Raw genomic sequence first — 24,428 nt, 5'->3', positions numbered from 1 at the left:
GGCAGTGTTGCTCACAAGTCAGCTGGAGGGCATTCTCTAACGTGACATCTCCTGTAATTTTCTCAAGCCAAGATAACACACTCCTCCACTTTGGAGTCACTTAATACATCTCGGCTCTCCTCTATATTGGAGAACTTTAAGTGAGACGTTCTAACAAACTCCCCGTGACAAGCTGCTGGTGCCTCCAGTGGGTCTAACACATGTTTGAATTATAGATTATGTCAAGAGTGTAAATGAAAAAAAACGGAGGGTGCTATTTATGTAAAGCTTTGAAATCCACGGGCAGGAAATTAAATTCTCTTTGAAAGGAGAAGAGTGGAATAACTGCTGGGTCTGTGAGCGCTGATTAGCGGCGTCGAGGCAAGACGCGACTAACTAACTGTTACCTCTCTTCTGCTCGTCCCTATAAGTCCCTATATACAGTATGATATATACATTTAAATACACGCATACCGCTCTCCTTTTTCTCCCTCCATCTCTAAATGTCCCCCAGCCCCTGAAAATAAATACTTTCTTTTCCACTCGTGACTTCTCCTCAGGGGCCTAAATAATGTCGGTGCCGACAAGTCCAGCCGCGCAGCAGCTTCCCCTCTCCTCCTTTTCCTTGTTCACTTTCTCCCACCGCCTGGTTTTACTAGAATGGAGCCATTGTTCCTTTGGCCGGACAAGACGGCATTTGTCCCACAGTCTGTGTACTTCACCTCTCTTGCCCCTGCTGTTCTGTGGAGTTAATTTCGTAATGCCTGCTGAGAGAGAAGTAGTCACCTTCAAGTTCTTAACACTAAAAGGGTTCATGGTAGAAATGTCAGCAAATACAGCTGCCTTGTTTGAGCTTGAATTAAATGCATTTCTTCACGCAGACTCTGTGTAATCATTTATTATAAGTAAGATAATACAAACATACAGAGTCGACACAGCTACATGTTTGTAACCTTTAAAATCTTGAATAGATTAATATCCCAGTACCACGCTTAATTCTTGTGATTGGCTGTTTTAATAATTTTTAAAGGGATATTTCACCCCAAAATCAAATTATATTTCTCTCTATGTATTGTATTTATCATAACACTGAGGTTGTAAATACTTGAAGATATGAATTTACTGCCAAAAAGCAGGAGAAAATAAATCAAAAGTGATGTCTGATTGGATAGACATTCAGCCATTTGTATTGCTATTTTTACAACCATAGCATCTAACTTAAAGGGACAGTTCACCCCAAAATTAAAAAAATACATATTTGCTCTTTCCTGTAGTGCTATTTATCAGTCTAGATTATTTTGGTGTGAGTGTTGGAGATATCTGCTGCAGAGATGTCCGCCCTCTCTCCAAAATAATGGAACTAGATGGCACTTGGCTTGTGGTGCTCAAAGCACCAAAAAATATATTTGAAAACTCAACATAAGCATGAGCATCATTTAGCTGTTGTAGCCGCTTGTGGTGCAACTAATTTTCAGTAGTCTGGTCCTGTGGTTGCCAACCCAGGGGTCAGGCCTCCTCCAAACGGGGAAAAAGAGATAATTAATGGAGTAGTAACGGGAAAAAAATTAACTTCTGTCTGCAGGACACAGTTTTATATGAATTTAAAAACAAAAATCTATAAATTTTGTTGTTTTTGTGTAAAATATGGGACTGCTTACTGCTCTGTTAATTTTAGAGTTATTTAAATTAAACCACTGTCGAGATTTAGAGGGGAAATCTTTCTTCGGTTGAACTGCCAACAACTTGTAACTAGACATGCGAAATTTAACAAGGGGCCCCAGGTATTCACTGCTGCTTTGTTCGAGGTTTTGTTTTGTATTCATTAAGCTTATCCTGTGTTTTCATGTAAAAATTTAATTTGAAAAGTAACTATTAAACAGTTGTCAGATAAATGTGGAGTAAAAAGTATGATGTTTTCCGCTGAAATCTGAAAAACTACAAAGTATCAAAAAATTGAAATACTCAAGTTAAATACAGATACTAACTACCTAATTTTTTTTACTTAAAAACAGAACTTGGGTAAATCTACTGAGTTACTTTCAGCCACACTCATAGTTAAACAGTCCATGAGCGCACTTCACGAGGATATACGTCGTTTCTTTCAGTGTCTCTGAAGGTGGTATTCTCAGTGACCACACACTGACTCACACATGAACCAGAGCAGCAGCTTTCTGCAGTCTACTGTCTGAATAATTTACAAGATATAAAAATGCTTTATTTTTAGTGACAGATTTATATTCTACAATGCATTTACAGCAAAGCCAATAAACTAGAGCTCAATACGCACTTCAGAAGAGGGTGCTGAAGTGCATCCTGGGAAGGTGCTGTTTAACAGTGACAGGCCCTTGTCCAGGCAACCTTCAGCTGTCTTATTGTCCTCCAGTTATACTATCACTCCCTGTCCAGACAGATGTCCTCTCTGTCTCTCACAGACACACAGACACAGACACACAGACACAGACACACACACACACACACACACACACACACACACACACACACACACACACACACACACACACACACACACACACACACTAACCCATGGGTGATGTGAGGACATTCACTTGCTAACAGCCTCCTTGGCAGTGTGAGCATGCAACGCAGGCCAACGTGTAAACTGTATCACAGTTGCTGCGTGCGAGTGTGTGCGAGGCAGTGTGTCTTTTGTTATCCCAACAGACACAAGGGAGTCCCTGTAAATCTCTTCCTCCTGCCTCATACATGTCCATAGTTACAGACTCGGGGAGACGTATGTAAACAAACGCCTGGTAGTCAAACAACAGATGGTTAAACCAGCTGGCCAGAGTTTCAGTTCGTAAATTTTCCACATGTTGAAAATACACCAAAAATAACAATCTGTTGTCTTCTGTGCGAAGCTGTTTCTCCGTTTTGTTCGCTGGTACGTTTGTGTGAATGCACTCAACTGATCTGAGAGCGAACATGTGATCATATTATCTATCAGAGTGATTAAGCTACAGTAGATGGCCTGGCACTGTCAGCTGAACAGGTGTGAGTGCAGTAAATGAGACGTGTTAGCGTTTGAATGAATTCCATGGTGCAGATGGACATGATGATATATTATTAGGCCAATCTGTGACATATAAATGAAAGTCACTCGCAAAACTCGCTGGATTTTGCTGGCAGTGAGGCTACATGTGTACCCGGTTGACCGTCAGGAAACATGCGTCATTCTGGCAGGTGAATCATTTTCTGTTGTCTGTTTGGCAGGATAAGTAACCAGCTGTGTAATTGTATGTGTGCATGCATCTTCGGATTTATGTGCATTACCCTCTATGGTGCCCCATTTTGTTTTCCTTCCCAGAATCCTCTTTCCGTTCACCTGGTACTCCTGGTCACTGCCCACGACAGCAAAGGGGATCATCTCCTGTTGAGTGCACACATGCAAACACACACACACGCACAAATGCACACGTTCACTGAGGTACTGCTGCTGATTTGCTTTCAGGTCATGCTTTTGGTTTGTTCACCTTCGCTAGAACAAGAGGCTGCTTATTGACATGCTTTTTGTGTCTGTGTGACAATTCTCAAATAAAAACAGAACAGAATAGGAGATGAAAAAAAAGATAATGTTACATCAGACAAAGGCTTGAATTTCAGCTGAAAAATACACATTTGTGCTGTGTCAAGTGCTGGAGCCACAGGAAGGATGCCCTCTATTGAACTTACCCTGATTTTGTCATTGATCATCCTGTCGTCTGCGTCCTCGTCAAACTCTTTCTGAGGGTAAACGTCAATTCCGTTGGCTCGCAGCTCTTCCCTAATCTGCACAAAGACAAGCACAATGAAACAGAAATTAAATTGGCCAAATATACTGTACATAGCAACAGCACTAACAGTGCCATCATTAGAAGAAAATATTGGCATTGTACTTCTCCACATACCTCACATACTTTTCATTTGCACATTTCAGATGTATCATATAGACATTTATAAAGTGACGTAATGTACAAGCTGAATTTGTCATTGGAGGGGATGCTGAGTGGTGTGTCAGCTAGGTGTCACCTGTAGACGACTGTAGACCATTATTCAAGACCAACTAGCAGCAAAGCCAGGTGTAATTTAGTTTGTCATTATTGCATTTCCAGCAGCTTTTAAGTTCTGTTTAAACCCTGTCACTGTGTTTTCAGTGGTTTTTAGGCACAAAAGGCAGTTGCCGCTTTTCCTACTGGGATTGTGGCATTAAAAGCAATTGTTTTTTTTCAGCAACATTACTACGTTTCCTGATGGGATAATGCCACAAAAGCAGTTGTCTTTTAGCAAGTAATCAATTCTTTTCCTGCCGGATAGTGGCATGAAAAATGGTTGTTTTTACTGAGTAATCGCTGCTTTCCCAGGTGGGGTAGTAGTACAAAAAGCAGTTGTTTTTAACAGAGATGTGACTGCTTTTCCTATTGTGATAGTGGCATTTAAAGCAGTTGTTTTTACAGCAACATCACTGCATTTCCTGTTTCTAAATTGCTGAATAATAAGCTAAAACATGACATTTTCCAAACAATAACAAAGTTGTTTTTTTCTTATTGTAACTAAACCGAACTAAAACATTGTTGTAACGAAAAGTTTCAACATTTCTGTGAAATAATATAATGCAAATGTAGCATATCTGTGGTTTGCAGATACATACAATATCAATTTCTTTTCTGGAGGTTGGGCTGGCACTCAACATGTAACTGAGCGACTAATTTTGTTAAATAATACATTTTTCACCACCCTGAGGCAGTTTTTGAAGTGATTTTCTATAATTGCTGAATCACTACACAAAGGTTTCCGTAATGAGAGATGAAACGGACACTGAAAAAAGGGAAGCCCGGTTGGCAAACAAAAACAATCAGTCAAACTGTTCATCCATCATCTTACAATGCCGGCCAACACCGAAGTCAATGGACTGTAACACGCAAACACCACTTGATGCTTAGACTGAATCCTGTTTACATCCAGGTATTTAAGTCTGGGCTGAGACTTGAATAGAAGCTGCTCTGACCCAAAAGAGGACTTAAACAAACACTTGGTTACGTTATGGAGGCTGGTGTTGACATTAAATGGTTCCTAATAGCCTTGACACGGAGGAGTTAACATGGAGGTTAACCGCTCTTAGGAAAAAAAAAAATACTTCCAGACAGGGGTACGGCTTAAAACACGTCCTCCTCTATTCTTTGTATGTGGTTATAATGACTGAAACTCAGGGAAGAATGCAGAAGCTTCTGGAAGAAATGTCCTTTTAATGAATGACTCTTCACTCCCACAATTACTACTCTAGCAATTTCCACTTGGTCCTTGATCAAACATTTTATTGTTTATCCTGGGAAGCTTTCTCAGGCTTACATTATAGGATGCAAACAGGGTGACATTCTGCAAAAGAAGCCACATCAACTGTTGGTTAGAGGAATGCGATCAGACACTCGCAGCTGGACACACTGAGGCTGAACATTTAATAGAAAAGCCCCTCTTATTCTGTTTGCAAGTTGCTGCAGGGAAAGAGAAAAAAAAACATTTGGCACGAGAGGCTTTTAGTCAATAATCTTCAGGGTCATACAGAGCATGTGCGGCCAACCAAAACAATCCAGCTACAAGCCCTGCGGCTTCCATTCTATGCCAGGGCCTGGTCCAATCCCTGCTTTGTTCTTATTGGACGGTGTTACAGGCATCAGGGGGAAAACGGTAGCCAAGACACCCATCGTGCTTCTCTTAAAAGAATAAAGCTTTTAGGGAAGTCTGGAGTCTTGGAAGGAGGGATGGAGAGATAAAGGAAGTGATGGAGGAAGGCAGGTGGCTGTCTGCCTCCTGTGGACTGAGAATTATCCAACAGAAACACACTGAGGAAGGGATGCAGTGGGGACCGGCTCAGACTCAAACCAGGTGGAGCAGGAATCTGCTGTAGCAGAGTAAGCCGTGATAAGAAGGTGAGGTTACAGTGGAGGATTATCAGCCTGAGGAGTCTCACTATGTGTTCGCTGTGAATGAAACGATTGTGACGCACAAAGTAAAAGCAAATTAACCCCTGAGAGGCAAAGCAAGTGACTCGACCAATGGTTCCCAACTGGCCCAGTCATCCTCTAACTTTGACCACGTTGTTTTGGTTATTGTGCCAGCTCTTGTGATTTAAAATTAGACTGTTAAGGACATAATAGAAAAACTAAAGGCTTTTCTAATTTGTCTGTTTTGTGCCTCCCTGTCTCCTCTTTTCCCCGTTATCCTGGTTGTGACCCAGAAATCAATCTCAGCGCAGCATCTTGAAAGATGTCTCAGTTCCAAAAATGTATTTTGGGGACACAGGAGGCTTGCTGAAGGAGTTCTGTGAAAGGATGCACAAGTGTATCCTTAGTGGAAGTCTTTTTGGCACCTATGACGTTTGTTTATGATGACACTGGAATATCCAAACAATGGCATGGAGCAATCTACAAATGCAGGCCTAAGTGCTCCTTTAGAACTAATGAGTTATATTAGTTATTTCAGACGATCAAATGTGAGACCAAACTATCTGCATTATTTGATGATGCAGCTGTGCCACAAGGGCAACCCGATCAAAGGCAGAGTTAGACGGGCCATTCCATCGCTATCTTCGGAAACGCAAATTTGCATGCCATACGTCATTGACATCGCTCTGAAGCATGGACATCTCATTTTGTTCAGTGCCTGTTGTCTTGACTCTTCTTTCCTCTCTTCCTTACATCCTCTGCTCGTATCTCAGGTGGGATGGATTAGGATGTGAGGAGTGGATGTACAAACTGGGTAATGAGAAAAGCCCTAGAGTCTACAGCCATGCTGGCAGCTCTGTGAGGCATTACTCAGCTACAGCCTGGCTTTAAGCTAAGTGCTGTTGTATGCATGTTTACATGCTGGCGATGACAAGGTTAAGAAGGTATAATGTTGATTTTGCTTCACCGTCTTACTTTGGTGTGTTTAATATTGACTAATTAGCACCTGATCACAAAACACATTTAAGGCTGCAAGGAGTGTCATTAGGTTTGCAGGTATTAAGCAATAAACCAAAGTTAAGGGGCCACAGAAGTCATTAATATTCAATCTCTGTGTTCTGTGCCAAATTTCATGGCACTCAATCTAATAGCTGTCAAGGCTTCTCATGAAAATATAAGAATGTAAACCACATGATGGTGCTAGTGGAAAATCCACAAAACTCATTAGGAGATATCACCTGGAAACCATGACTGTTAGTACAAATCGCTTATCCATACAACAGTTGTTGATACTTCAGTCTGGACCTGCTAGCATGGCTAAAAAAATAGCAGCACTCCAAGATGAGCAGACTTACAGCATTGACTATCACCCTGGTATCAAAAACAGATAAACTCGGATGACTCGTCAAAACATGATGAATATTCATTGTTTACCAAAACTACTGCTTTCTAGCCTCTTTAATTCTGGTCATGTTTCAGAAAGGTCATGTTTTTTTCATACACCACGCATTGGAGACTTCTCTTGCTGACTTGTACGATCACCCAGTAATTCACTGGTAATGAAGGGCCTGCCTGCTCGCTTGGCAACCGGGCAGAGGTTCCCCATCTAAAAAAAGGGCCAGACTTAAGAGTTGTGGAACGCCGCTCAGTAAATAAAAGCTTCAAATAAAGAGTTCTTAAATGTTTCCGTCTGGACTGAGCAGGACTTTGGGAGTGAGATGGTACAGTATTCCCCAGGATGGGTACATTGTGGGTTTGCCCAGATGTCTTTTGTTTGTGGTACCTGGCAGCTCTTCATGTGTTACCAGTCTGTGGTTGTGGATGTCCGTACACGTGTGTTTGTGAAGGGAATCCGCTTCGTATTTAACCTACTGATTCATTTATTCTAAGCTTATGTTAAAGACCAGTTTCAGGTTATTGCAGGTGTGATGTGAGGATGAGATTAACCAAAGTCATGAATGAAAACCAGCCTCACACACATAAAATATGTTCAGACACTTGTAAAAGCACACACACACACACACACACACACACACACACACACACACACACACACACACACACACACACACACACACTCCTCTCACCGTCTGTTTAAAGAAGTCCCTCTCTTCCAGGGTGAGTGTGTCAGCCTTGGCAATGACGGGGACGATGTTGACCACTTTACTGAGACGCCTCATGAACTCCACATCCAGGGGCCTCAGACTAGAGGAAGATAGAGATGACAACTTAATTTCTTGCATTAATGTCAGTATTTATGTGGATTTGTCATTCAGATACCCTAAACTGTGCTAGACTAAAATAAAAAGGGGAAACAACTCATTACACTGCAGATTTATGCATGTCTAAACCATTAATATTTTCCTCAGTAGTTCAAAAAACATATCTTGTGCTTGTTGCTGTCTCCTTAAAAATGGATGTGATGAAACAGAACAGCCACTAGAGGGCAATCATGGTCTGTTCCCTAACATTCAGTCCCCCTGGTTTCTCATGTTGACACTTATCACACTACATTAACATATGCTGCTGTTTCTTTCCTGTACTCAAGGAACCATTTTCCTGTTACACTCTCCTAGGTGATTTCAGGAAAATGTAGGAGAGCTTGCTCATTCATTTTGAGAGTAAATGCATAAAACAGTCAGTCTTACGCTGCTCTTTGTTTGCCATCTCCCATTTGTCTCTAATATTCTGCTTTTGCTTAAACAAATTTGGACAGAAATATATTCAAGCAAGGTTTTCACTTTTCTCCTTTATGATTGGTGAAGCACTGATTTGTGCTGTCCTTAAATTGCTTTACATGGTTTCACACTGCAGCTCTGCTCCCGTATGTTTCTTTTTTTTTTCCGATTCCAACATTGCCTCCAGTTGCTCCTGCAGACAAGACTCCCCCTCATGCTGCCCTCCAATTAGCCCCGGTCAAGCCGCGCCAGCCTGGTTCAAAGACCCAGGGGCAGCTGGAGGAGAAGCCTGGTTGGCTCTCGCACACACAGACTGACAAGCATGTCACCATGAACATAGGATGAGACACGGGGGAGCATGTGTTACATGGAGCGAGACAGAGGAAAAAAGAAGCAGAGCTGCAAAAAAGGTAAAGACAGATGACACAGTAAGCGGTGCGTTCAACCAGATATCACTATGTTTTTTATGCATTTTTCATGCTGAGGGGACAACTGGTGTGTCATATGGTGTGCATGCAGAGAGGTAAGATAGCAAGTAATCAAAGGGAAAAAAAGAAAAGAGGTTGATCATGTCTTTGTGTGTGTTTATTGCATATAAATTATGTAACTGCATATATTAACTGTATATGTGCAGATGCAGGAACGTGCAAATTGACATGTGTGCTGTGTCATATGCACCAATGAACATACATGCACACTTTCATGTGTACACATGTATCTGTGCACATGAACATATGGGCAATAAATAAGTATGCATGCATGCATGCGCAGATGTCCCCTTAAATGTCTGCTTGCATGCACAAATTCTCCTATTTATGTGGCAGAAAAAAATAGCAGTCATGTTTATATTTGAGAACGATAAGCACTGCGGTCACATGAGAAGTGGAACAGCCCAGATAGCTCTCCCTCACTTCCTTCTTTTATATAACAGATCAGAAACCATCTCTGAGTTGATGAGAGCCAAAGTGCAGGCCTCTTCTTTTCAGGAAGACATGTTAAATGAGGTAACAACAAGACTGGCCAGAGGGGAAAAAGCCATTATCAGAAATGGCTGCTGATGCCATGAGTGTGTTCTGCTTCACTGAGCACCGTTCGTCTGTTTGAAACCACAGAAGTAACTCAAAGAGCAAAATGCTGACACGCAAATTACATTAGAACCTCGATAAATACAAACTGCTGTTTGAAACACGTCAGATAAAAAGACAATCGGAGGGGGGGAAAAATTGAGCATATCTCCAGTGATAGAGGCCTGTGAGAGCTACCAGGGAAGTTCTGTCATCATTTTCCTGCCTGTCATTCTTGGACTGTGGTCACATGGCAGAGGCGTCCAGAGGCTTTTGGCGCTGTGTCTGTGTAATTGGTTACAGGCCCTAATTTAAAACTGTGTGAAATGAAGAAGCCAGGGAAAATAAGCAAAAGGAGAATAATAGAGAAGGATTTTAGAGTTAGTTCCAACACTTTTTTCCACTCGTGAACAGCTAAAATCTGTGGGAGAAAAACAAACAAATCCAGCATAAATCAGCGCTAAGTGAAAGTGTTATGTTGTTTTTGGTGCACAGAAAATTTGATTACAAATATGTACTGTATGTTCTCAATTCAAAAGCACCATTTGCAGAAGACTAGCATTACCTGGGGACCTCTGGTATTTTGCAATGATTGAAGAGGTCATCTGTAATGTTAATCCTGCGCAAATTTGCAATGTCTGTTATTTGTCAAGTGCCTCTAATTATCGGTTTGCAGTTCTATTCCTCCGCAAACCAGTCAAGTTACGGTTTACATCATGTGTGTGAAAATGTGGATATATCATACAAATCTTTCCTTCCACAGAGCAGATGATCTATACAATCAGCACATTTTCAAGGTGGACATGCAAGATTGCTGTCACCAATCTGGTATCTGACCAAATGTCTCCCTTTCTGTCCCTGAGTTATGACTTTGAGTAATAACCAGAAAAGTGTTTTTTTCACAACATTATGAGGTCACAGTAAAGTGACCTTTGACTTTTTGGATAAAATGTTTTTAATCATTTTGTCATTTTTTCTGTTAGACAACAATGTGAAATTTTGTCATGATCGGTAAATGAATCCCTGAGTTATGACTCAAAACATGTTTTGTGAGGTCACAGTGACCTTTGACTACCAAATTCTAATCAGTTCTCTCCTGAGTCCAAGTGGGCATTTGTGGGGAATTTGAAGAAAAAAAAAAAGTTCATTCACAAGAATGAGACGGACGCAAGGTCACAGTGACCTTGACCTCTTTGACAAGTGAAATCTAACAAGTTCATTGTTGAGTCCCAGTGGATATTTGGGCCAAATTTTAAGAACTTCCTTTACAGTGTTCTTGTTATATCATGTTCACAAGAATGGGAGAGACAGACGGAAGACCTGAAAAACATAATGCTTCCGGCCATGGCTGTTGTCACTGCAGAAGAATAAAAACTCCATTGTAAATTAGGTCAACCTTCAATATTACGCTAAACTTGAAGGTTGTGAGATAACTCCTGTGCTAATCGTTAAATTGGATCAAATTAGGCTTTCTGTTTTCTCCCCACCTTCTGCCTGTTGTCGGCCGCAAATCACGGAGGCTGAGTTGGTCTTTATGAATGAAAGTTTTGTAGCATCTTGCTACACAATTTGGAGACCCATTTTCCTAAAAAAAGCAAGCTTAAATCAATCAGAGGAGCAAAATCTCGAAAGATGATACGATGGATAAAATGTGACATTGTGTGACAGAATTGGTTCTGTTTGTTTGACCCACAATTTAAGTGAAAAAGGTTGTTAATACTGGGCATCACCACTATTGATTAGTGCAGTGTAGTCTTTCTGTGTGGTGAAGCACTGAGTCACAAATGACTGTGCTGATCATATCCAGAGTGTAATGTCATTAAATTGGAGTAAAATACAGACCTCCCTTGTCCTGTGCTAATACGCATGAAACATAGACATGGGGGGTAATTTCTAAATAATATGAAGACCCTGAGTAAAATGAGTCCTTTGCAAATAGGGCTTGAGTCACAGACGCACATGAACATGCTTGAAAATGCATTTAACATAAAAACATCTCTATGCCTGGTCCCAAAAGCAGCCCCAACAGATGTCTCTTTTGTTCTGCTACCTACAACCTTCTGGTTGGTTGTAAGAAAGATACCAGTTTCTAACAGATGTTTGCATCTTTGTCTTCAAAATGAGTGTGTACTCTCATGTATTTATAAAAGTGTGCATGTCTCAGAGGTTTATGCATGTGTGAGAGAGGGAAGCAGTACAAATTCAAAATGACAGAGAGAACAGTGAGCAGTGTGTGTGTGTGTGTGTGTTGTTGAACTGAGCAGCTGTGAGTTGTGACACACACACACACACACACACACACACACACACACACACACACACACACACACACAAGAGTAGTTATACAAGTGTTAGCATGCCTACTGCCCACTCGAGTCCACTACACGCTCTGCTTTGCACGAATGGGGATACACACATTCTCTGAAGCCGCAGCTGTGGCGACATGAGCAGATGATGAGGGGGTCTGTCAAACAGCAGGACACAAAGACACACACATGTCATCCTCCACTCATGGAGAGCGTTTAAGTGGACAACTGTTGAGCTGCTGGTGCACAGAAATGTGAAGCAGCAGCCGTCACGGAGAAATGCGCTTAGATTGTAAGTGGATGAGTGTTTACAGTTAGCGCACATGGGTATTGTTTGTGCTTTTATGTGCATGCGTACAATACAATATTTCTTACAAGATTCCTTTATGGGCTATAAATTCTGTGTGTGTGTGTGTGTGTGTGTGTGTGTGTGTGTGTGTGTGTGTGTGTGTGTGTGTGTGTGTGCACTTGGCCTTGCTGTGTACTCTTCCTTGACCCTCAGTGCACATAAGGACAGACCAATCATTGCTGTTACACTGAACAAATTACAGAGTGGACTTGGGGGGAAAAAAGACAGACCCTAATCACTGAGAAAACAGCAGGAGAAATGTGGTTTGTGTTATCTCCGCAGCAGTAAAATGTGCCGTCACAAACGCTGTGTAATTGAAGCAATCAGCCACCACCTGGTTGTTTAGAAAGAGATGTGCGCTCTGCCAAGAAGTTGTAAGGACACTGAAAGGAGACCTTTCTTTGATTCATTTACTTGAACAAATCTGATGCCAAATTACAGCATCAATACTGTTAGAATTCTTGCAACTTCCGACTAACTGCATCGCTTATGCTAAGGACGATCTTTTTTTTCTGTTCCGGCTCCATGCAGCCTCATCAAAATGTGCCCGTCCCTGACCACCGTCATGCCGGACTCCACCTGGAATGGATCTTTTTGTTTGTGTTCCAGACGAATACTGAAGGCACTGAATCAATGATCAAATCCAGATCTCTGATTCAGCCCCTTTTTTCAAATTTAATTCAGCGGAAAAACACTTTCAGGCAAAGTGATTCATTAGATTAATAGGTTCAGATTGTGGAAACTTAAGACATGTTAAGGCCACACAATTTCATTCAATTTAGGGGTAAATACATTAATTAGTAAGCCTATAATCAACATGTTCAGACCAAAGATGCATTATATAAGACACTTAATACATCCTGATAATTGTTTCCCTGTCTCTCTACCTCTCCAAACCATGAGAACTGTAGAGTCCAATTTCATTGTGAAATCGGACTCTTGGAGTGATATTAATCGTCCCCGAGGAGAGAATGAGTCCCACATGTGGTCACTACAGACATAGATGATAGAGAAAAGCTGGTGGAGAAGGATGTGGTTAAAGAGCTGTGGACAGACAATGGGTCAGGGGAGATTCCCACAAGGCCTGATTAGTCTCTGCAGCTGTGGGAGAAACTGGTGGAATGAGAAGAAAAAAAGCCGGGCACTGAGTCACAAGAGTGCACAGCTTTTTTATATGTGATCTTACCTGTGGCCTGTGGCAGGTATGAAGTATATGCAGCAGTGCACCCTGGAGTCTGGGATTCTCTTCTTCCTGTTGATGTTGATTTCCTCCTGCAGGTAGGCTTCATACTGGTCGTTGATGAACTTCATGATGGGCTGCCAGCTGATGAAGGAAATACAAAACAGCAGTCAAAATCTCTTGCTTACAGTTATTCAAGCTACAGCAGTGACTGAAGAATTATATAATTATAGTGATGAATAATGTCATGCAGAGTTCGATTTTGCAACTTTATAGTACATATTCTTAAGGAATTTGACCTGACACATTCAGTGCCTGAGGCAAGCAACCTAATGTGCTATTATCATCTTTTACATGTTGTGTGTTTATTACTGACACTAATGGGAACTCTACATAAATAAACAACGTAGCATGCATAAAATAATAATAAATGACAAACAATAAGAAAAATCGGTATTGTAAATTTGAAGTGAAGTTGACCTTTGATGTTTTGGATATGAAATGTCATCACTCATTTAAGACATTTGTGTGGTTTCTTTTTTAATTACTGTTAGAATGCTTGAGTTATGGCCATAAACATGTTATGTGAGGTCACACTGACCAAGTCCAAGTGGACGTTTGTGCCAAATTTAAGGAAATTACCTCAGGTCCTTCTTGAGATATTGCGTTTAAGAGAATGAAACGGATGCAAGGTCACAGTGACCTACAATCACTAAAATCTAATTAGTTCATTGTAGAGTCCAAGTGGATGTTTGAGCCAAATTAAAAAAAAAAAAAAAAAGAAATCCTTAAAGGCCTTCTCGAGATATCACTTCTTGAGAGAAAAGGATAGATGGACAACCTGAAAACATAATGCCTTTGGCCACAGAGGCATACAGATTGCTTTGATGAAATTATTTTGATGAAACACTGAATTTTGGCTTCCTTGTCCAAGTCGGATTAAATGAATAACCATACAAATGCACTAATTAAAGCTACTGAGGCCTCCAGATAAAGTAACCTGAGCTCACCAGTTTTCATTGTTGATCTGATCCCCAAAGCCCGGAGTGTCAATTACTGTCAGCTTCATCCTCACACCTTTCTCCTCAATATCTAGACAAACAAACAATATATAATAAGTTTTTCTTTTGGACATGCACACAAAAAACGCAACGAATCAGTAGTATAATGGTGCAACATGAAACACATGTTAGTACAAATATTTTGGCTGTAGGCTACTGAACATGAACACTGGCCAACCGTGACTGATGGACTTGATCTCGATGGTCTTAGGGATCCTCTCCTCGGGGTCGGGCTGCACCGACTTACGGCTCACCTTGGATTTGAACAGGGTGTTCATCAGAGTGGACTTCCCCAGGCCGCTTTGCCCTGATCAGGAAAAAAAACCCCACAAAGACACACAACAGTTAGAGACACTGAGAACACATTCACTCGTGGTTTTAACCCTAGACAATCGCAAAGACAAGATCCTCATTCAGCTCTAACAAAAGAGTTTATTTAGGCTTTTTCCTCACAAAACCAGTGAGACTGAATACGCATGTGACATCATCTCGAATGTATGGATTGTAACATGAGTGTGTGTGTGTGTGTGTGTGTGTGTGTGTGTGTGTGTGTGTGTGTGTGTGTGAGTGTGTCAATAGAAGATGAGTATGGCAGGACAGCTGCAGGGTCAGACAGGCAAGCTGTAGAGGCCAAGAGGACAGATGTATTGTATAGACCACACACATACACATGCAAAAGCCATTTTTAACTATTTTAAGATGCATCACTGCACTCAAACCACTGGGGGATAACCAATATGATATATATAACAATAAACAGTTTCTGGACTGTGCACACATGTTGGGTATTAGTCTCTCCATGACACATCAGCACTGCACATAAAATCATGATCCACTCCATTTTTATTTGCAGTTTAACCAAATTGAATATAGGAAACTTACAGAAAACTGGGCTTTCTAAATACAAGATAAGACTCAATTTGACTTTACAACATTACTTCATACACAATGCATTTTTTTGTTTAGTCCTTTGAAACACAGTTATTTTGTGGTTGCTTGTACTAAACAGCTAGGGCAGCAAATCCATATACACACCAATTCCAAAGAAACGGTTGGACGCTGTGCAAAATGTAAATAAAAACAGAATACAATGATTTGCAGATCCATTTTGATCTATATTCAATTGAATACAGTAAGACAAGATATATAATGTTAAAACAAATAAGCTTTGTTTTTTGGGAAATATACACTCATATTAAGTTTGAGGCCAGCAACACTTTCCAAAATAGTTGGGACAGGTACATGTTAACCACTGTGTAACATTACCTCTACTTTTAACAGCACTCAGTAAGCCTTTGGGAACTGAGGATACAAGTATTTTAAGTTTTGAAGTTAAATCTTTTCCATTCTTGTTTGATATGTGACTTCAACTGCTTAACAGTGTGAGGTCTCCATTGTCGTACACTGCAGTTCATAATGTAACCCACATTTTTAATGGAAGACAGGTCTGGACTGCTTCTACTGCTTTTACTACAAAGCCAACCTGTTGTAAAACGTGCAGAATGTAGCTTGGCATTGTCTCGCTGGAATAAGCAGGGACATACCTAAAAAAGACTTAGTCCAAATGGCAGCGTATGTTGCTCCAAAATCTGTACCTCATCGTAATCACTGTACCTTCACAGATGTGAAAGTTACTCCAATGTCATGGGTACCAGTACCAAATTCAGAATGATTGCATATTTATAAAAACAATAAAGTGTTTCAGGTTGAACATAAAATATCTTTTCTTTGTTCTGAATTTAATAGAATATGGGTTGAAAATGTATTATATACATTTCACACGGTATTAAAAAACTTTCAAAACTGGTATTCTTTTGAACAATTCCTGTTTCACACCCCCCCCTTCCTCTGCCCCTGTGGGCATCCACTGTGCCGTGTGGAGCGTTGCCAAGCTGCCAGGCCCTCTGTGAGACCCAGGGCAGCCTTTTCCACCACTCTTTCCATCTTTGTCACACACTTGCTCTTTCACACACACCCTACATGCTGTCCATTTAGTTGCTTGCATTCACCCACACACTCAGATATTTTCTCTCTCACACTCACTAAGACACCCTAGCTGCCTTCTCTGCTCTGCGAGGTGGAAATCAAAAGGTCAGCTGGCTGAGGGCAGGGATTAGGCAAATGCATCTCAGAGGAGACCACAACGGACACGGCCAAGACCTCTGCTGCTCTAACCTTTCACGTCCTCACTCGCCATCCCAGTGACATCTCTGTTAGCCAACGGAAATTTAATTAGAATCACAAAATATGCTCCAGTTTCCAGTGGTGGGCCCATTGTTGTTGTTTAGCAAGTCATAAGTAAGTCTCAGTTCTTAGCACTCAAACACCAAGTCACCAAATGTTGTGTGTTAATGAATAGGTAATAATAAATTACGTTTTCAAAAATCATGAATACTTTTTTAAAATACATTCCTCTTTTGAAAGACATTTTCCTCTTTAACTTTTGCTCTGCACATTTTGTAGACTACACTTCATTTTTTTTTGACCACTGTGCAGTTTTTGTACATGAAAGAAATTATCTTTGGTATCATTTTTTCAAATGGTGCTCAGCAGCACAATGTTAGCTCTTCATGGTTCTCTCCTGCAACTTGATGTGATGCTATCAGATTGGTTCAAATGAAGTGGATCTAGGGAATTAAGTGATGACTTGCTGTGAATGAATGATATTAAAGTTAGCTGGTTTGGGAAATAAAGGGAAATGAAGTGATTTGTGGCAAACTTTTAAGTAATATACTTTTTAATCTTTGGGTTTGGGGAAAGTTATCAAGTATATTAAAGTCAAAATGTCAGAGTGAAGTCATAGGTCCTTTTGTCAGTTTGTCAAATTTTGTCAAGTCAAGTCTAAAGTCATCAATTTGTGGCTTGAGCCCATGTTTTGTGACTACAGCATGCATCTCTGCTAATTAGCAAATGTTAGCATGCTAATATACTAAACTAAGATTTATTTAGAATATGAAATATAACAAACTCCAACACAAACCTTTGTTTAAATGCCTTAAGCAAATGCTTTATCAAAACTGAAACTTTCAACATCATATACAGCAAGTTCCCAGCAACTTTTTTTATAAAGTCAAGTGAAATAAAAAGAAGGTTTTACTAAGGAAAAGTTAACTGTACAATATTAAATCACAAGCGCTAGTACAATTAACAAAACTAAATGGTCAAAAATAGCTAATGTATAGAGACTGAACATCGGAAAGCTATACAGGGTTTTTATTTCAGCAGTAGTAGTGGTAGTATCACTTGCTGTTCCACTCTGTTCAGCTGTTTTTATTTATGTTATCCTGCAATTCTTCATTTACATACACAACAAGAATTTGAATGAAGTTAATGCAAAGAAAGCTCAATCCTACGGTGAAAAAAAAGTATCTGACTACAGACTGTAACAGTGTGTAATAGGTTAACTCAATATCACAAACACCTCCACAACCACATGCAGCCCAGTTTCTGAGAAGTGACAAGGAAGTCAAAGATCTAATAAATTGAAAACATTTAGTTCTTGGGATTTTAAGGACCAGGAGCAAAAGGCAGGTCAATACTAGCCTTACAGTGAGAAATAGGAGTCCAATGAGGCAACTATCTGCCACCGCATGACCCAGAAGAACTTCATAGGTTGCTGTAGCATTGAAAATCAAAGCTCCCTCTGGCAATCACAAAATCTCGCAGGTTTAAACTCATCATTGTTATATTTTACAGTAAACTTTTTTATTGCGTTGTGCACAATGTGAGAGTATCATTTCACAACTCAGTGTTTATTCGTCTCATGATACAGGTTTCATTTATCTTCGAGGAGTCGGAGCACTACAAGTGGATACATGTTGGCGTTATGTAGAAATGTGCAATACAGATTTACTTTGTCATATTGCCACTTTCTTGCTAAAACTCTGTCTTACACTTTCACTTAATTTCCCTACATCTATAAATCAATATGTCTCTGTTGATGAACAGTATTATTCCTTTTTGGAGTTGTGCCGACTTGCCACCTTAGCAGTGTGCACAAAACACTTCCCCGCAGGGCCTGAAATCGGACTGACTGCATTCTATAACCACCACCATGCCAACATTATCCAAACATAATCACCAAGGATGAAAAAATCCAATCATGATATCGCTGAGGGTTTTCAACATATTCCTGTTGAGTAATCTGTATCCCCCTGTGTGTCAAAACACATTTTGACATTCCTTTCTCAGAAGACAACATGTGCATAGATTTGTTCGTGCCTGCCTTTGTGCCTGTGCACAGGTGCATTCAGGGATAATTGTGTGTGCAGAGACTTAATGGTAACATCTACAGTAACTGGTGGTGTGTAGCTGCTGCGTGAGCTTCAGCTCGTCAGAGTAATCGCCATCATTATGCCACTTTCTCAGCAGTGACAGCCCCCTTTTGTCCACTTGAGTGTGTCTGTTTGTTACATCATTGACACAAAGAATAGAGCTTGTTGAGGAAGGCACCATGCTGGCTGACTATTAACTAAACAACCGAAGTAGAACAGCACATGCAAACACACAACATTTTTTGTTTTTGTTTGTTTGACTGCATCAAAAGAGAGCCGAAGTGAAGCTTCAAGATAAATCAAATAAAGAAAAGAGTATTTTCCAGGTCAGAGAGAATCTGCAAACTAAGCATGCTGTGAATGACATCCTGTTTTTCTAAGCTTTGTTCTGCATTCTGTGCTGCTGCGAAAATTGAAAATGCCTTCTGATCTTTTCTACTGAATTCAGTACCCAGTCAATAACTATTGCAAACATTTGGAAGCAATTACAGCCTCAAGTCCTCTCCGATACATCTGTGTCAGTTTAGATTTTAGGAGCTGCGTCCAAATCAAACATGAAGGCGTAATCAGGCTCAAGTAAAGCTCAAGGTCAGGCTGGATGGGAACAGTTAAGCTAATCTTTACATCATACCACAGATATTTTTTAGTTGTATTCATACAGTGTGGTGACCAACCTTTTATCAAAAAAATATCTTTTTATATGTCATTACTTAGCATGAGCAACACATGTGTTCAGCCTTATAAAGTTTCAATTGCCCCCACAGTACCTTCGCATGGCAACTAAAGCACAGTTAAAAGAGCTCGATATGATATTCAAAGATTCAGATTGTCTGCAAACAGAGCTAAAAACAATGCTGAAAGAGCTACGGGGGTTAATGTCTGGTGGACTTGAGGGTGGCAATACGCAGTGGAGAGAATCAGTGATAAACTTGCATTAACTAACATGCTTTCAGGGCTGGACTGAAACACCAAAACACTACTGAAACAAAAAACAGAGAAGCTCAGATCGAAAAACCCACAGAGGTAGCATGACTTCATTCCCCGCACAGGATGCCATTACTCCACTATATCTTTACCTAGCAATAGTTGTGTGCTGCCATATTAATTTTCCAAATGTCATATAAAGCTCCTATAAGTGGAGGTGAATTGCTATTGCAAATTAGATGCATATGCACATAGTTTGCGGGAGTTAAGGTTAGGGTCACCAACACAAAATGTAACTACAAAGGCAAGAAAAGTCAAGACGACTGAACACTGTTTGAAGGGACTTGACATTATGACTTTTGTCTTCTTTTCTGGGTGGTTTTTGAGTGGTTTGAGTGTCAAGGCATTCTGCACGCACTCAAGTTGCAGGTGAACAATAGAACTGTTGACTTTCTTTTTGTTAAACAAAATGTGTGAATGTCAGACTCACCCACAACCATGATGTTGAGCTCAAAGCCCTGCTTCATGGCCTTCCTCCTCATCTGCTCCAGGATGGCATCAATGCCCACGTAACTGAAGTCACTGCCATGGGTCTTGTCCCCCTTACCTTGTGGGTTGGGGTGGTGGGGCTTGGCGGACTCCGACATGTTGCTGTGGCTCAGACTGACCTCTGACCCTGAGAGATGTAGATTAAAGAAAAAGGGGAAAGGGGAAATAAAAAGAGATGTTAATTCATGTCTTAGATTTATATATCATCTAATATTCAATATACAATCATTAAGTATGGCTTCTACTCATCGGACGGCACAAAGTAAGTTCGGAATAAAAATGGATGCAGTGACTTCAAAAAACTGCACAACTGAAGTAGAAAATTGCATGTGAAAAAATATTAACTGCAGTGTTGAGTGCGAGGACCATAGAAGATACTGATCTGAGCAGTTCATTTCCTGTGTGAAACAGGATACACCAGACTTCAAATTCACATTTGTGAGAACCCGCTTTTGAACAAGACAACACTGAAAGGTGTTAATCTGTCTTTTACACTGTCTGCCAAAAACTCAACTTGTGACAGCAGGGAGACATGAGCACACATGTGCAGATGTGCATGCACACATAAAACAACAAGAAAAACTTTCCCATATAGTTTCAAGAAAGAATTATTGTTTCCCCAGTGCTTGTTACTCCAGTGCATAAACTCATCTGTAAAACTAGACAATAAATCATATAGGGACAGGCACACATCTGTTGCTCCTTAATGCTGCATACATTTCGATTAGCAACTACCTCATGTTAGCAGCACAGCCCACAAGAGAAATTCTGACTCTTCAGAAATAAACGATGTGGAAGTTGTAACCAAAGTGAAGCAGTGCGGCTGTAGATTAGAGGCATGTTTCATAATCCTAAAAGGATTAGGTAGACAAAACGAACAGCCCTCGTTGGGAGAAAACGCTGCCAACTACAAATCACGGCTTACCTCACTTTAAGGAGGATCAATTGTTGTGTAGAAGATGAAGGCTGTGTGCCAAGGCAGCGCCGCAACGGGCAAACTAAAAACACAGCTTGACTTTGCCAAACGTGCTAGTATGTGCTTGCAGCAGCAGCGACTCACACTCTTCTTAATGTAGGAGGAGACAACATTTCCTGTGCTGTGACAAAAACTTGTGGTATTGTCTGTGTGAGGTTCGCAGTCACAGACACTGCAAACCACAGACACATATACCTGAGTGGAGACATCCATCCTGATTATACACAGACACGGTATCCTTTAGCTGTAATAGTTTAGGCTCTGTTTTGCATCGAGACAGCATCTGTAAGCTTTTTGCTGGAGAACATAGAAGCCTCTGTACTTTTGATTTGTCTGTCTGACACAACACAGCGACAGCCTGCCTGCAATACTGGTGATAAGAATATAAATGCAGCCCCAATAACAGAGGAACATTTTATTATATCAAACTTTCCTCCTTAGAGATTTATCTTCCTGGGCCCTCAGATAAGATGGAAAGTGTCAGATGGAGGTACAGTGAGAGACAGTGGGGGGTTGTGAGAGACATGTGGTCTTGCCAAGAGTATCAATTTTCCAGCTTTTACTGCAACTATGAAGAACAGACAGACTTTCCACAAGAAAATAAAAGCCCTTCTTTGGTTGTCTGTGACTTTGTCCTGGGAAAAGTGTTGTTAATAACCACTTAGTGCAACTCTTGTAGCATTGTGGGTGCTGTTAATTTAAGGGCACAAATGGGCCCGTCTCATGGGAAAGAGACACACACATTTACACTAAGTTGATGGTACATCTTGAAAGATTCAGTGTAACCACTTCTTAAAACCTCACTCTAGTACATTTTGGCATTTAATGTTGATTAGGCATGTTTTTCATCAAACATTTTTTGACAAATTACTTAATTTATGCTCAAAGTCCAAACAGAAGAAGGTTGTTGATTACAACAGAGAGATGACTTAGCTGAAGGTCATATGTCATCCTCCAGGCTTGTACAGGTGCACTGTGATAGCTCTCTGCATCTGAATGGCAAACAGGTGCTAGCAAGTCAATATATCTTTTATTTTGGCTATGCTGATGTTTATCAGACGCAAAATGTTCGTGCAGATGTTAAATAGGCAAAACAAGACAGTGAGCTTTCGTTTTTGGATTGTGTGGGATTGTTTTATCAGTGTCTGGACCCAACACAGCACTATGATTGCTTAACATGTAACATATACATACTACAGTAGGTTATGGGAAAAAAGAGAAAAAAGTTTTAGAGGAACTGCCAACTTGAAACGTTGCTAGAAAAATGTGCAGACAGGGCAATCAAAACCCCAAAGTGGAAACCCTGTTAATTAAAGTTAGCCAATATTCAATATTACTAATGAACTTATTAAAGATTTCTATATTTAGACATGAAATATTGATATATAATTAAAGTATTTTATTTACTTGGTGCACCAAGTCGAAAAATTAAATTGAAAATGAATTTCCCCTTTTAACTGTCATTTAAATAGTTAAGCTATGCTGTTGTCATTCAGAAATAACTGAAATCCAACTTAAGTTAAATTCAAATTCATTAAGGTCTCCTTCAGGTGGAAGAGGGCAAAAGTCCTCCACATCATGACTCATGTTTGAGTTACTTATCTACTGCTCTCCATGCTAAGATCCATGCCAATCTGGTGCGTCAGACTTTGGAGCTAATTTGACATAGTGAAAAAACTGTGGAACTAGAACTGGATCTGGATCCGTCACATGATGCCATTGGGCCCAAAGACATTTCCCCAAACATTACACTGGGAAAAATACATCTGTAACTCAGTAGATTATTATTTTTTGAGTGTTGAAACAAACACTAAATCCAAATTCGATCCATCCACACAAATAATTCTATTCTCATTCAAGTCTAGTGAGGGGCTAAACCGAGTAGCCATCTCTGCCAGCGGAGGTTAGCCCCTCGGCCTGTGAAGTCTAGTGTGTTCTTGCTCTGTGGTCCCAATAATGCGGAGAAGCTGAGATAACTATTTTTACACTAATACTAACTTTCATAGGAATGAACAGGGGCCTGTCTCCAGTGCTGTATCCAGTTTTTATGCATCCATGCCACACCCCCCATTCTGTTTTTGAGAAAGAACAAAGTGAAAAATAGTAACACTAGCTGGAGTGATGCTTTAATTACACAATGTGAATGAACACATAACCACTTCTAGGTCACAACAACAACTACTACTTCATTCATCATACTGGACATGTATGCTAACATCATACATGTTATTAAAAGTATGCATTGACATTACAGCGTAATCCACAAACAGTATGGGAGTATTAAGGAGTGAGCTGAATATCTATGAACTAAATATTTCCTCCAAGCAAAAAAAAAAAAACATAACAAAAAAAAAAACCCAACAATTTTGGACCGTGAGGAAGGGAACCACACCCTCAACAGTCTCAATATATCCACCAGTACTTCCAACTTTCAATTCTCAGACTGTCTACTGTGCTGCAATACCACGTGTGGCTTGGCTGAAACTCAACAAATTGCTGAAATCTTGGGAAAGTAAGAAAAATCCATCCCCCCCTGGCTATCATCAATCAGTAAATGATCAGTATACAAAATTTTGTTTTGCATTTCAGGACCAAAGAGGGCAGTTTCACTTTATGCAAGGACATTCATTTTATGAGTAAAGAAAATCCTGACATTCAGGAGTACGGTTCAAACCATGCTGTAACGTGAACCTCGTGTGAATACCCCATCACGGTGGGCTAAAGCTGATTTAGGGCTGCATGGCTGTCCTCAAGAAACCCGACAGAGAGACACAATGTCTTGGAAAGTGATACAATAATCCTGAGGCATTTGGATCGATTTATCTTTAGCCTGTGAGATGTGTTTGCAAATGTTTGCATAGTGTCATTTGGCTAGCACTGCACTGAACTCTATTAACATTGAGCCCCGATTGCATCAGTAGCCTCCTGAATGACAGAATGCAGATTAGCTCTAATGACATACTCCAGGTCTGTGGCCAAACTGCCTCCTGGGCACCGTGACAATGCCAGCCTTGGGCCATCTGCTGACTTACATGGCTGCTCTCTAAGAATAGACAAACAGTCACACTGTAGAGGAGGCAAACACACAAAGCGTAGTAACAAGAACTGGCAAATGTGAGAAACCCATGAACACATGAAATGGAAACAGGAAG

General features: G+C 40.4%; 1 protein-coding gene across 2 annotated transcripts in view; it reads right to left on the bottom strand.

Moving 5' to 3' along the window:
* The window catches only part of sept9b (septin 9b), a 76,337-nt gene that overhangs the window by 2,052 nt on the left and 49,857 nt on the right, over positions 1-24,428 (bottom strand). For both annotated transcript variants that reach the window (XM_042485022.1, XM_042485021.1), the window contains exons 3-9: positions 20,242-20,427; positions 14,732-14,860; positions 14,503-14,584; positions 13,499-13,636; positions 8,003-8,120; positions 3,670-3,765; positions 3,271-3,367 (exon numbers count right to left, since the gene is read on the bottom strand). In XM_042485022.1, coding sequence (XP_042340956.1) covers positions 3,271-3,367; positions 3,670-3,765; positions 8,003-8,120; positions 13,499-13,636; positions 14,503-14,584; positions 14,732-14,860; positions 20,242-20,427 — 846 coding nt within the window. The remainder of the gene's footprint in view (positions 1-3,270; positions 3,368-3,669; positions 3,766-8,002; positions 8,121-13,498; positions 13,637-14,502; positions 14,585-14,731; positions 14,861-20,241; positions 20,428-24,428) is intronic.

Source organism: Plectropomus leopardus, chromosome 4 (genome assembly GCF_008729295.1).
Source record: "Plectropomus leopardus isolate mb chromosome 4, YSFRI_Pleo_2.0, whole genome shotgun sequence".
Taxonomy (NCBI): Eukaryota; Metazoa; Chordata; class Actinopteri; order Perciformes; family Serranidae; genus Plectropomus; species Plectropomus leopardus.
This window is presented reverse-complemented; position numbering and strand designations above follow the sequence as displayed.